The 15156-nt window shown below is 46.1% G+C and overlaps 1 protein-coding gene across 1 annotated transcript; it reads right to left on the bottom strand.

Annotated features, from left to right (window-relative positions):
* Positions 1–7211: 7211 nt before the first annotated feature.
* On the bottom strand, positions 7212–7790 carry LOC117883512 (olfactory receptor 51G1-like). The gene has a single exon (XM_034782849.1). The coding sequence runs from the start codon at positions 7788–7790 to the stop codon at positions 7212–7214; it is 579 nt and encodes a 192-aa protein (XP_034638740.1).
* Positions 7791–15156: the final 7366 nt, after the last annotated feature.

The following is a 15156-nucleotide window of genomic DNA, read 5'->3' as shown; positions in this document are numbered from 1 at the left end:
GGAGCGAGTCCAGTGCAGGGTAACGAAAATGTTCAGGGGGTTAGGGCACAGGACTTATGAGGAGAGGCTGAGGGAACTGGGGTTATTTAGTCTGAAGAAGAGAAGAGTGAGGGGGGGTTTGATAGGAGCCTTCAACAACTACCTGAAGGGGGTTCCAAAGAGGATGGAGCTCGGCTGTTCTCAGTGGTGGCAAATGAAAAAATAAGGAGCAATGGTCTCAGGTTGCAGTGGGGGAGGTCTAGGTTGGATATTAGGAAATACTATTTCACTAGGAGGTGGTGAAGCACTGGAATGGGTTCCCCTAGGGAGGTGGTGGAATCTCCATCCATAGAGGTTTTTAAGGCCCGGCTTGACAAAATCCAGGCTGGGATGAATTAGTTGCTCTTGATCCTGCTTTGAGCGGGGGTTGGACTAGATGACCTCCTGAGGTCTCTTCCAATCCTAATCTTCTATGATTTTATGATTCACTCAAAAAGGAGTTCATAGCATAAACTCTTTACAAACAGCATGTGAAGTACTTCTGATGTACTTTCGAAAGCAAAAGCCATTAAGCAGTGAAGTCACCACTGCTCCTTCCTGTAGAGATTCCAACAACTCTACTGATGGCTTTCAACATACAATCATGTCTTGAAAGTTTGGTTTCTCATGTTTCTATTACAATGAAAAATTTTGGCATAACATTTCCACATCTGTACTTTAGTCCACACTTGTCAACCCATTCTTTCCCCTCTGATCTTCTTTCAGAGATGATTTCTTTGGTTATTGTGGGATTTAAAATGTAGCGTCTGTCATCTGGATTTCTTCAGAACCTGAAAAGATCACAGTGTCTCAGCCCTCATTCAGTGGCTTGTCAGCAAAGAAAAGTCTAGTAGCTCCTCTGTCCCCGGGTTAATAGTTGACTGGTTCTCCTCAGGTTCTGTTCTGTCAGTCTGTAGCCTGTACCCGGAGTGGTAACAGGCATTGGATCAGTATAGAAAATATCCATTCCCTGAGCGCTCACTCTCTAGTACATAGTAACTGCATCAGCAGTTATTCAGCCAGAATGAAGGTTTGCAGGAAGTGGATTTGAAAGTCAAATGCATGAGTAGTCATGGAAGTGCAACTTCGTTTCACACAGAGAAATAGTCTATTGCTCTCTCTCTCTCTCTCTCTCTCTGTCCTGTATTCATAATATCCAGAGGACCCGGAAAAGTCATTGGGACAGACATGGTACTCACCTGCCATAATGAATGTGTGTGTTAAACCCAGTTCTTGGGAAGTTTTCTGTATAATTATATTGAGTTAAGTTTTGGGATATTTATGTTAAGACTTTATTGGGTGTAAACAGTTTGGCCCTTCGTAGTTTAAATGCAGGCTGCGGGAAAACAAACAGGATGGGAGGCACAGATTAAGAAAAGTCATCGCTCACTCAGCACTTTAGGGAGGCTGAGAGACAACACCGGAGCTACAAGCTGGGAAGAGCCTATTTCCGGGCTCCAGCCACATTACACAGCTTGTTTTGCCAGTGCTGGGAGTCTGTCCAGAGATGGGGCAGCTTTTGCTGAGAAGCTCTTCAGACTGACAGGCACAGACACCGCTGGGGAAGTCTGAAGGCCCTGGGCCTGCCTCTGTCTGCATCAGATGGGGAGGACTTGGGGTCAGAGACATGTACACACTGTTCTTGGAAAACCATCTTATTCTCCCATGTTATGCTTTATTACTACTGTTCAGATTAAAGAGTGTCTGGTTCAAGAAGGCTGACTGATCACTCGTCTCAGCACTAGTCACATGCTCACAAAGGGAAGAACCACAGGTCTGGAACCCACTGGGACCTGCTGGACAAGCACAGTCCCCCGCAGTGTGTTGTAACCCAGGGCCTAGTCTGAGGTTGGGAGGATCGTGGGATTCCACCGCATGAAAGGAAAGGTTACGAGGCCTGACATCTGGCATTTGGAGACCAGAGAGTGGACAGAGATTCAGGTAGTCCTGTAACTCTGAGGGTTATCCACAGGGCAGAAGTGCTGGAACCCTCAGCCAGTGAAGAATCAGAAATATGCCCTATTGGACCAGTTACCACCAGAGCAACACAGCTCCGAATTCCTGCCTTCACAATCGAGCCAGAGAATAAAAACTTTGAAAATGAATTTTCAGGTTCAATTTCCAGGAGCAAATAAACCTGAGGCGACTGGGAACTAGACACTGATATTCCGTGGGGTCTCCTCTCGCTCAGCCCCTGGCAGGATCTGGCCCAGAGCACACGGCACCTCGAGAAATGAGACCCCTTGAGAAATCCTGACTTGGGCATCGGGGTTTTAACACTTTGAGGTAGCTTTGAATGTCAGATTTCTGTGCAGCGTGAACACCGCACTGTGGACCATGGGCAGATATAGGGGACGGGTTCCCAAGCTACCCAGTGCTGCCTGTCCTCCAGTCCCGTCACTGAGTCACCCCGACAGCCCAGCTAAGTGCTCTGCTACTGCACAGAACATGTGCCAATGGAAGCAGCTTGCAGCCTTTACACATCACTTTGCATTTTAAAAGTAGTGAAACCTGCCAACGTACCCAATTCCTGCTAGAAGGGGAGCCGCTGAGATCAGAGGTCTTCACCCTAAAGGACAAGGAGTCATCGGAGAGGTTGCAAGGGCAGCAGGCAGTATCTGTTCAGATAGGGAGGCAAGTGTCTTTATGAAGCATGCCTGCACATTCCCTTGGGGGCCACTTGGCCATCAGGGAACCTCAGCTGCTTGGCTTTCTGTGCACCAGTTTAAACCTCTGTTGTGGCCAAAGGGAAACGGCAAGAGGCCAAGTCACAGGGGATGTGTGGTGATGCTACACAACTGGACTGCAGTGGAAACCCTGCTGCAGATTATATTTCTGGAATCTGGTCTTGTCATCACTGTCCGTATGGTGATGATTAGTCACATGGCTACCTCGAGGGTGGCCAAATGGTAACGATAATGCTGTCACAGCTGTAATCTTGCTGAAATAAAATAGAATGAATAAAGTAATAAAAATAATTAATAAAATAGTACTAGATTTATCTCCGGCAGCCCCCTTTCCTACATTACAAACCCAGAGTGCAAGCCAGGAAAGGGCGATGTCACAAGGCTCCGTACGTGGAAATTTCAGATTCCAGGGGGATTCCAGGAGTCAATGTCCCTTCCCTTCTCCCTGAGGAAAGAAAGACGGGACCCAGGATATAAGGATCCCCAAAGTTATGCACAGATCTCAGTGTTCTACTGGTAGCTAGGCCCACCCACCCACAATCTCTGGGCCTTCACAACTGCTCTAGGACCTTCTCCAGCTCCCTCCTACCACAGGTTCATCAGAGATGTGCTACCAGGGCCTGTCACAGTAGCCACTGTCCGCAGGATCTGCTGAAGGGGCATTGTACAGGGTGGAGGGGGCTGCACAGAGATGGGAGGGCTGGTTAGTGTAGCTGATGGGCACAGTACCCCAGCCATAGACTGGGCAGGAGATTTTGATCTTTCCATACCTTGAGTCCAGCCACAGTCTCAGTCAGTGCAAATTTCATTTATGTTGCGAGGAAGTATAAGATGAAAAGCCTCCAAGTTCTGTTGTGGAGCCAAGAACCTGGGGTTGGACTTTCTGAAAAAAATGATCTATTTTGCATGAAAACTCCCCCTAAAATATGGATGAAAAGGAAACATTTCAGTTCAGGTCAATAATTCAAATGTGGGGAAAACCTCTCTGTTATCCAGACCTGCTCTAGCCTCTGTCAGTACTAAACTCCATCAGCATCCCACACTGAACTGCCCCTGGACGTTGGCTAGGGTGGCTTTGCCAGCTCTGTAACACAGGCAGCCCCCGGAAATGGCCAGTCTCTAGCAGCCCATTGATCAGTGGAACAATTTAAGAACATAAGAACGGCCTTATTGGGTCATATCAATGGCCCATCTAGCCCAGTGTCCTGTCTTCTGACAATGGTTAGTGCTGATACTTCAGAGGGAACTAACAGATGAGTGTCATTATTATAGAGTGATCTATCCCCTGTGTCTTCTCCCAGCTTCTCACTATCAAAGGTTTAGAGACACTCAGAACATGGAGCTTTTCATCCCTGATCATCTTGGCTAATAGCTATTGATGGAAATATCCTCGGTCAACTTATCTAGTTCTTTATTGGACCAGTTATTCCTTTGGCTTTCAGAACATCCCCTGGCAATGAGTTCCACAGCTGACTCTACTTTGTGTAAAAAGGGCTTTCTTTTGTTTCTTTTAAACCCGCTGCCCATTTATTTACTTGGGTGACCCCTGGTTCTTATGAAGGGGTAAAGAACACTTCCTGATTCACTTTCTCCACAGCACTCATGATTATATAAACCTCTATTTTATCCCCGCTTAGTCTTCTCTTTTTCCAAGCTGAAATGTTCCAGGCTTTTAAATGTCTCCTCATATGGAAACGGTTCCATACCCCTAAACATTTTTATCACCTTTCCCTGTACTTTTTCAAATTCTAATATATCTTTTTTGAGATGGGATGAACAGAACTACAAAAAGTAATCAAGGTGTGGGTATACCACAGATTTATATAGAGGCATCAATTATCTATCCCTTTTCTTACCATTTGCAACAAGAATGGTGGGTAGAGCCCCCCCAGCCCCAGTCCTTCTTCCCCATCCCCACAGCCGGACTGTTGACACCCCCCTCCCCTGATTCCGGAGAAGCCCAGAGCTTCCACAGACCCGAATGGCTGGAGCAATGAGACCCTCCACCATGGATGTTGGAGGATACCTGGGCTGGCTGCAGCCCCCTCAACCACGCTGAGCCTACTCTCCTGAGACCCCGAGTCACCCCATAGGAAAAGCTTGTTTCTTCCCAAAGAACCTCAGCCTTTAATATGTCCATTGCAGGTTCCAGGGTAGCTGAGGAGGTGGTTGTGAAACTGTCCCCGATANGGGATGAAGCTCCATACTCCGGACAGTCAGAAGCTGGGAGAAGACACAGGATAGATCACTCTATACTTACAGTCATCTGTTAGTTCCCCATGAATTATTGGCACTAACCACTGTCAAAAGGCAGGATATTGAGCTAGATGGACCATTTATATGACCCAATAAGGCCGTTCTTATGTGTAAAAAGTACTTTCTTTTGTTTGTTTTAAACCTTGTGCCTACTTACTTCCTTGGGTGACCTCTGGTTCCTATGAAGGGGTAAAGAACGCTTCCTGATTCACTTTCTCCACAGCACTCATGATTTCATAGACCTCTATTATATCCCCACTTAGTCTTCTCTTTTTCCAAGCTGAAAAGTTCCAGGCTTTTTAATGTCTCCTCATATGAAAGCTGTTCCATGCCCCTAAACATATCTGTCACCCTTCTCTGTACTGTTTCAAATTCAAATATATCTTTTTTGAGATAAGATGAACAGAACTACAAAAAGTAATCAAGGTGTGGGTATACCACGGATTTAGATAGAGGCATCATGATATTTTCTGTCTTTTTATCTCTTGCTTTCCTTACTATTTGCAACAAGAGTGGTATGTGGAGCCACCCACCCACAGTCCTTCTGCCCCTTCCCCAGAGCCAAAGTGTTGACACCCCCCTCCCCCACTTCCGGAGAAGCCCAGAGCTTCCACAGGACCCCATGGCTGGAGCAATGAGTCCCTCCACCACGGATGTTGGAGGATACCTGGGCTGGCTGGAGCCCCCTCAGCCACGCTGAGCATACTCTCCTGAGACCTCGAGTTGCCCCACAGGAAAAGCTTGTCTCTTCCCCAAAAGCCTCAGCTTTATTTATGCCCAATGCAGGTTCCAGGGTAGCTGAGGAGGTGGTTGTGAAATTGTCACCAATATTAATCATAGTGGTATGCTTATCATATGATTATGACATAGTTATATGCATCTTGTAAAAAAAGTCTTATGAGGTTTCTATGGAAAAATTATGATTTTCAGAATATAACGATCCTATTTGTATGCCTGTTTCATTTTTGCATCTGAAGTTATTAATATTGACTATGTATCTGTATTTCAAATCTAGTTACACCTGGGTGACAGCCACTAGGCAAAATTCTTACAGTCCAGACAGTCGGTTGAGAAGGCCCTGTTCCAGGTAATGGGACATTAGGGGAAACAAGAGTCTCTAGGAGAAGGTTATACCCCATCTGATAAACCCTCCTGAGAATGCTTCCTATGACTCAGCAAGGCATTCAAGGGCATGGAACCAGATCACATGACACTAAACTCCATTTTGGTACCTGTATTTTTCTGCTATTTAATGTGGGGAGTGACATCATCTCTTGGCCTCACTCCCCACACAAGAGAAATTCTGGAAACACCTGAGGAACACAGACTGAACAGGGAGAAGTGCTAGTCCCAGGCTAAAGGTCACTTTACACCGAATGGGCTGGGCTGCGACAGAAGATAGTTGTGACTCTGTTCTACCCCTTGGTATTGCTGGGGCAGCAGAAATGGAGGGGAGGGGAATATGGGCCAGAGTCTGTTCCCAGGACGTCTGATTATCAGACTCTGACTCATACAGCCAGCTCTGCTCTGCTCTGCTTCCATGTGGCGTGGGATCAGCAGGTGTCCTATGCTCAGAGCCACCAGTGGTGTGATGGGGTGGAGCTCCCTGAATGGCTTCTCTTGTGGTTCCTGCAATAATGATGTCTCTGACATGACTCAGTCACCAACACCTGGCTGAGGGTGTGGGGGGAGGGTGGGTGTCCATGCCCCTTGAATAGCCCCTGTCCACAGCTGGCGCAGCCCTCATGGATTACACAGCACCCAGAGTGCTCGGAAAGGGCCAGAACTGTGACTGCACAACAGCTCTGCAGCTGTTTTCATGGCCCAAGGATGTTTAAACAGAGACGAGACAGTGACAGGCCAGGTGCAAGGGGAAACAACATCCACGTCCCTTCCCTTTATTGACAGTATTGACAGGATTTCTGAGGGTGGAGCACCCAGCAATTTGGCTCTTTATGGGCCAACATCCTACCGGTCCCCTGGCTCTCCATGAACACAGTCACATTGTAAATGCTGCGGCCTGCCTTGGTCTCCATCCCCCAGTGCACTGTCTGTCCTCAACAGTGGGTGGAAACACTCCCTATACCCTTGCTTCAGGCCTTAGACCCCATCTGAACCTGTCTGGACAGAGTGAAGATCAGTAGCTCATGTCATCACAGATAAAAGGGTCCAGGATGGAATAAGTCGCCGTTTCCTGTGCTTCTTGTTTCCTATGCCACCAGAACTGGGGCCGGGTGATAATCTGACCCTTCACTTCACGAACACCCTGATTATCCTCGAACGAAGGTGTTTGCTTTTCACGCTGTACACAATTGGGTTAATCAGAGGAGGAACCAGAAGGTAGACGTAGCCCAGGACAATTTGAAGCAAGGGAGAAGAGCCATTCCAGAATCTGTGTATCAAAGTCAGGCTGAACTCTGGAGTGTAGAAAAGCAGGACGGCGCAGAGGTGGGCGACGCAGGTGTTCAGGGCCCTGAGGAACTCCTTGTGGGATGCGATGCTCAGCACTGTTTTGAGAATCATCACATACGAGAGGAAGATGAGCAGCAAGTCCAACACCACCGTTAGGACTGTAATAAACAAGCCATAGATGTTGTTGACTCTGATATCTGAACAAGCCATCATCATAACCTCTTGGTCCATGCAGTACGCATGGGAGAGGACATTAGCTTGACAGAATTGGAACCGTTTCAGGAGAAGGAGGAGTGGGGGCATTATGGCCACCCCTCTTAGCACACACACCAGTCCCATCTTGGCTATTCTCGGCAGGATTAACATGGAGTCATATCTCAGTGGGTCACGGATTGCGATGAAGCGGCCAAAGGCCATCAACAAGAGCACGGAGGATTCAATGCATTGAAATGACTGGATAAAGAACAATTGGGCAAAACAGGCATTGAAACTGATCTCCCTAGAGTTAAACAAGAATATGCCCAGTACAGTGGGTATGGTGGCTATCAATAACCCAAGGTCTGTGATGGCCAACATGGAAAGGAAAATGTACATGGGCTCATGGAGGCTTGGATCTGTTTTTATAATGAACAGAATGACTGCATTTCCTAATATTGAAATAACATATATTAAGCACAGGGGGAGAGAGATCCAGAGATTGTGGATGTGTTCTTGCCCAGGTATCCCGGTGAGAAGGAACACTGTGAATTTGAATTTGGTGTCATTGACAGCTGACATAATGTACTGGGCAGATCCAAAAAGTTTTGAACTTTCCTTCCTGAAAGGAAAAAGAACAGGAAACTAGATGATTTTTAATGAGACATCTTTCTGCTCTTAGTACAAGTCTGGAAACTCCCAGGAGCCAAAGAAAAAATAAAAAAAACAAAGTATTGGATTTACACCACTTATAGCAAGATAGGCACTGCCAGACTGAATCAGACCTTCAGTCCATCTGTCCCAGTATCCACTGGCCAGTTCCACGTGCTTCAGAGGAAGGAGCCCTGCAATAGGTACCCATGAGATAACCCTACTCCCAAAGTTTCCCCCTGACATCCATTAGTTAGAGATATTTTGTCGTCTAAATCAGGAAGGCTTAGAGCCATTCGAAGGGTTTTCAAATCAGTCCTTACTAGTGTATTTGGATTTTCTGGTTACCCATATAAACATCCAGTCCCTCTATGAATCCTGCTAAGCTCTTTGCCCCATTCATATCCTGTGGCTGGGAGTTCCGCAGCCTATTTGAGCACTGTGTGATTTTACAATTGTGACCTTCCCACCGACACCCTTTCTGGTCCTCCACTTCTAAGTGTGGCCCATTGCATCATGACTTCTGTACAAACACATGGCAAGTGCATGGTGAAAACAGTCATGATATTTGTCTATGCTGCATTGAAGATATTTATAAATGTGTTTCATTGCCTCATATATATATATATATATATACACACACACGTCTTCCTCGATATAATGCTGTGCTCGGGAGCCAAAAAATCTTACCGTGTTTTAGGTGAAACCGCGTTATATCGAACTTGCTTTGATCAACCGGAGCGTGCAGCCCCGGTCCTCCAGAGCGCTGCTTTACCGTGTTATATCCGAATTCGTGTTATATTGGGTCACGGTATATCAGGGTAGAGATGTAAATTATTTTTTCGACTCCTCAGAGTCCAAATGATGCCACTGCCTCTTTGCCGCACATGGGATAAATTCCCAAGGGCACGTTCTGAATTTACTAACTGATTTCAACGGCATCACTCCAGATTTACATATGTAAATTCAATAAGAACCAGGCTCTATTCATTTTCCCTAAACAAATGCTCCCGGTGATACACTCTGACCCCCAAGAATCCCTTCAGGAGACGCTGAAGTGCTTTGCCTGGCCAATGTTCACTGAATCCAGAAAGTTTGATCATCTTACAGGTTTCTCTTCATTCTCACTGGAACTGCTCCCTCTCCCCATGAAAGGGTCTATAGCTATCTGCAAAGATCCAAGGTGACACGGACAGTTACTTCATCTGGGTGGGGGAGGGGTTGGCATCACAAATGTGTGAATAGTGCAAACTGTAGGTTTGCACTAATATCCTCTTCAGTGTGCAAGTGACTTCAGACATGCTCATGTAACAGCTAATCGTGAAAATTACATACAACCACTATTACACTCCCCTTTCCTGCATCTCTGCTCTACTCTTTGCTGAAACACAGATCAGTGGTCTTTTTCTCAGAACTTTTTGGAAAGTCTATCACAGATATTGCAGAGGTATTGTGTTCAGGACCCTGATTAGAAACAGCTCCTTGTCAGTTAACAGGAGAAAATATCATACAACTATTCAAAATCTTTATTAATGATCTGGATGAAGGGATGGATTGCACTCTCAGATGACACTAATCTGTGGGGAGAGGTAGATACACTGGAGGGTAGTGATAGGATCCAGAGTGACCTAGACAAATTGGAGGATTGGGCCAAAAGAAACCTGATGAGGTTCAACAAGGACAAGTCCAGAGTCCTGCACTTAGGATGGAAGAATCCCATTCACTATTACAGCCTAGGGACCAAATGGCTAGGAAGCAGTTCTGCAGAAAAGGACCTAGGGGTTACAGTGGATGAGAAGCTGGATATGAGTCAATAGTGTGCCCTTGTTGCCAAGAAGGCTAACGGCATTTTGAGCTGTAAAAGTAGGGGCATTGCCAGCAGATCGAGGGACGTGATCATTCCCCTCTATTCAACATTGGTGAGGCCTCATCTGCAGTACTGTGTCCAGTTTTGGGCCCCACACTACAAGAAGGATGTGGAAAAATTGGAAAGATTCCAGCGAAGGGCAACACAAATGATTAGGGGGCTGGAGCACATGACTTTTGAGGAGAGGATGAGGGAACCGGGATTGTTTATTCTGAAGAAGAGAAGAATGAGATGGGGGGATTTGATAGCTGCTTTTAACTACCTGAAAGGGGGTTCCAAAGAGGATGGATCTATACTGTTCTCAGTGGTACCTGATGACAGACCAAGGAGTAATGGTATCAAGTTTCAGTGGAGGAGGTTTAGGTTGGATATTAGAAAACACTATTTCACTAGGAGGGTTGTGAAACACTGGAATGGGTTACCTAGGAAGGTGGTGGAGTCTTCATCCATAGAGGTTTTTAAGGCATGGCTTGACAAAGTCCTGTCTGGGATGATTTAGTTGCTGTTGGTCCTGCTTTTTTTTGGGGGGGGGGGAATTGAACTAGATGACCTCCTGAGGTCTCCCAACCCTAATCTTCTATGATTCTATGATTCACTCAACAAGGAGTTCATAGCATAAAACATTTCCAAATAATATGTGGAGTATTTCTGAAATACTTTCTAAAGCAAAAGCCATTGAGCAGTAAAGTTACCACTGCTCCTTCTGGTAGAGATTCCAACAACTCTGCTGCTGGCTTTCGATATACCTGCATGTCATGAAAGTTTGATGTGTAAAATTTGTATTACAATTAAAATTTTTGACATAACATTTACATATCTGTATTTTAGCACACACGTCAACCCATTCTTTCCTCTCTCCGCTTCTTTCAGAGATGATTTCTCAGGTTAGAGTGGGGCTTAAATTGTAGCGTCTGTCATCTGGATTTCTTCAGAACCTGAAAAGATCACGGGTTCTCAGACCTCATTCAGTCACCTGTCAGAAAACAAAAGTCTATTAGCTCCTCTGTCCCTGGGTTAATAGCTGACTGGTTCTCCTCAGGTTCTGTACTGTCAGTCTGCAGCCTGTATCTGGATTGTCTGAGTTGGCAGCAACAAGGGCCAGGTTCAGTATCTAGGAGTTCCGTTTTAATAACACAACGCAGAACCTGCTCGAGCCCCCACCCAGTGACCTGGCACAATTACATATCACCCCCGGGCGCCTCTATGAGGCAATACTTCCCCTCTCGCAAGCACAGAGTCTGAGTGTAGCAAAATCCTTTTAATAAAGGAGGGAAACAATGCGGCATTATGTTGGGGAAAAAAACCACAAGCAGGATTCATAACACAAACCATGAGCAAAGACCCACCCCCAAGTAAGTTTGGCAGTGACCTTTTCCCCTCAGGTCTTAAGTCCAGCAACCCAAAAATCCCCCAAAGTCCCAAGAGTCCAACAACCCAAAAGTCTCCGTCCCTGGTCAGTGCAGCCCTAGCGTTCAAAAGTTTATCTGCAGAGTTTTACCTCCCAGCCTGGGTGGAAATGGAAGGGGCGGGGTTGTTAAGGTTCACCTTACCTGGAAAATATACAGTCTCTGAGCTCTCCATCTCTAGTAACCCCAGCAGCTGTTATTTAGCCAGGATGATGGTTTGCAGGAAGTGGATTTGAAAGTCAAATGCAGGAGCATTCATGGAAATGGAAATTTGTTTTCCACAGTAAAGTAGTCTATTGCTCGCTCTCTCTCTCTCTCTGACTGTCTCTGTCCTGTATTCATAAAATCTGTAGCACCCAGGAAAGGTATTGGGACAGACATGGAGCTGAGCTGCCATAATGAATATCTATGTTAAACCCAGTTGTTGGGATGTTTGCTGTAGAGCTATATTGGGTTAACTTTGGGGATTTTTATGTTAAGGCTTTATTGGGTGTAACTAGTATGGCTCTTCTAAGCCCAGGTCTACGTTGGCAGGGGTGTCGACCTAAGATATGCAACTCCAGCTATGCAAATAGTGTAGCTGAAGTCGGCGTATCTTAGGTCGACTTACCTGGCCGTGAGGACGGCAGAGAGTCAACCGCTGCTGCTCCCTTATCGACTCCGCTTCCGCCTCTCGCGAGCTGGAGTTCCGGAGTCGATGGAGAGTGCGATCGAGGATCCATTTTATCACATCTACACTAGACGTGATAACTCGACCCCCGACAGATCAATGAATACCCACCGATCTGGCAGGTAGTGAAGACCTGCCCTTAGTTTAATAGCAGGCTGCAGCCAAGTCCTTCTCTCTCTGAACACAGAGAGAGACTGTTGAGCTCCTGGCTCCCAGCCTTTTTATACAGGCCAGCTGGGGTCTGATTGGGGCGTGGCCCAGCTGTGGCTGCTTGCGCAATCAGGCCAGCTTTTAGAGCTGCAGCCCTCTGCCAGCGCTGTTTTAAGCCCTTCCAGGCAGGAGCGGGGGACCACCCCGCTACACACCTATTTCCACAGAGCAACACAGCTCTGAATTCCTGCCTTCACAATCGAGCCAGAGAATAAAACCTTCGAAAATGCATTTGCTGGTTCAATTTCCAGGAGCAAATAAACCTGAGGTGACTGGAAACTAGTCACGGATATTCCGTGGGGTCTCCTCTCGCTCAGCCCCTGGCAGGATCGGGCCCAGAGGACACGGCACCTCTAGAAATGGGACTGCTGGAGAAATCCTGACTCGGGGTTTTGGGGTTTTAACACTCCGAGCTCACTTTGAATGTCAGATTTCTATGTAGCTTGAACAACCTAATGTGGAGCATGGGTAGATGTAGGGGAGAGGTTCCCAAGTTACCTAGCGCTGCCTGCCCTCCAGCCCTGTCACTGAGTCACCCCGACACCCCAGCTGAGTCCTCTGCTGTTGCACAGAACATCTGCCAATGGAAACAGCTTGCAGCCTTTACACATCACTTTGCATTGTAAAGATAGTGAAACCTGCCAATCTCTGTGCCTTCACAATTGCTTTAGGACCCTCCCCAGCACCCTGGTAGCACAGGTTCATCAGAGATGTGCTACCAGGGCCTGTGACAGTAGCCACTTCCCACAGGATCTGCCGAAGGGGCGTTGTACAGGGTGGAGGGGGCTGCACAGAGATGGGAAGGCTGCTCAGAGTAGCTGATGAACACAATACCTTAGCCATAGACAGGGCAGGACATTTTGACCTTTCCATACCCTGAGTCCAGCCACAGACTCGGTCAGTGCAAAGTTCATGTCTGTTGCGAGGTAGCAGCAGAAGAAAACCCTCCAATTTCTGTTGTGGATCCAAGGAGCTGCAGCTGGGCAATATCATGGGAGCTGAGCTTTCAGGTTAAAATGATCTATTTTGTATGAAACTTATCTAGTTCTGTATTGGACCAGTTATTCTTTGGGCTTTCAGAACATCCCCTGGCAATGAGTTCCACAGCTGACTTTACTTTGTGTAAAAAGGACTTTCTTTTGTTTGTTTTAAACCTGCTGACCATTAATTTCCTTGGATGACCCCTGGTTCTTATGAAGGGGTAAAGAACACTTCCTGATTCACTTTCTCCATAGCACTCATGATTTTATAGACCTCTATTATATCCCTGTTTAGTCTTCTCTTTTTCCAAACTGAAAAGTTCCAGGCTTTTTAATGTCTCCTCATATGGAAACTGTTCCATACCCTAAACATTTTTATCACCTTTCTCTGTACTTTTTCAAATTCTAATATATCTTTTTTGACATGGGAATGAACAGAACTAGAAAAAGTAATCAAGGTGTGGGTATACCACGGATTTATATAGAGGCATCATGATATTTTCTCTTATTATCTAACCCTTTCCTTACCATTTGCAACAAGAGTGGTGGGTGGAGCCCCCAAGCCCCAGTCCTTCTTCCCCATCCCCACAGCCGGACTGTTGACACCCCCCTCCTCTGCTTCCGGAGAAGCCCAGAGCTTCCACAGACCCCATTGGCTGGTGCAATGAGCCCCTCCACCATGGATGTTGGAGGATACCTGGGCTGGCTGCAGCCCCCTCAGCCACACTGAGCCTACTCTCCTGAGACCCCGAGTCACCCCATGGGAAAAGCTTGTCTCTTCCCAAAGAACCTCAGCATTTAATATGTCCAATCCAGGTTCCAGGGTAGCTGAGGAGGTGGTTGTGAAACTGTCCCCAATATTAATCATAGTGGTATGCTTATGATATGATTATGACACAGTTATAAATATCTTGTAAAAAAAAGACTTATGAGGTTTCTATGGAAAAAGTATGATCTGCAGAATACGATTATCCTATTTGTATGTCTGTATCATTTTTGCATCTGATGTTATTAATATTGACTATGTATCTGTATTTCATATGGAGTTGCACCTGGGTTACACCCAATAGGCAAAATTCTTACAGTCTAGACAGCCGGTTGAGAAGGCCCTGTTCCAGGTAATGGGACATTAGGGGAAACAAGAGTCTCTAGGAGCAGGTTATATCCCATCGGGTGAGTCTTCCTGAGAACGCTCGGGACCATCTATGGATAATGCCTGCTATGACTCAGCAGGGCATTCAAGGGCATGGAGCCAGACCCCATGACACTAAACTCCATTTTGGTACCTGTATTTTCCTGCTATATAATGTGGGAAGTGACATCATCTCTGGGTGTCATTCCCCACACAAAAGAACTCCTAGAAAAACCTGAGGAACAAAGACTGAACTGGGGGAACTGCTAGTCCCAGGCTAAAGGGATTTCTAGCCTGCGTATGGAAACTTGGTAGACTGCTTGTATCATCAGTCAGGGTGAGAAATTTCTAATTCATATCCAGTCTATCTAGCATGTTAGACTTAGTTTGCGGTTTTTGTTTATTTGCTAGGTAATCTGCTTTGATTGGATTTCTATCCCTTTTAATCACTTAAATCACTTAAAATCCATACTTTTTAAATTAATAAACAAGTTTTATGCTTTATCTTTATCTTTACCAGTGTGTTTCGAGTAAAGTGTCTGGGGAAAATCTCAGCTCTGTGTAAAAAAGCTGTTACATATATTTCCCACACCAAGGAGAAAGCGACCAATATTAATGAGTTTATGCTGTACAGACTCCTGTACAGTGCAAGGTGGTATAATTCCTATACGC

The sequence above is a fragment of the Trachemys scripta genome, chromosome 1 (genome assembly GCF_013100865.1).
Source record: "Trachemys scripta elegans isolate TJP31775 chromosome 1, CAS_Tse_1.0, whole genome shotgun sequence".
In the NCBI taxonomy this organism is placed as follows: domain Eukaryota; kingdom Metazoa; phylum Chordata; order Testudines; family Emydidae; genus Trachemys; species Trachemys scripta.
Note: the sequence above shows the minus strand (reverse complement) of the source record. Positions and strands in the feature narration are given on the sequence as shown.

What these genes read in the sequence shown, in the direction of transcription:
- LOC117883512 (XM_034782849.1), bottom strand. Translation starts at nt 7,790, where the DNA reads ATGGCCTTTGGCCGCTTCATCGCAATCCGTGACCCACTGAGATATGAC.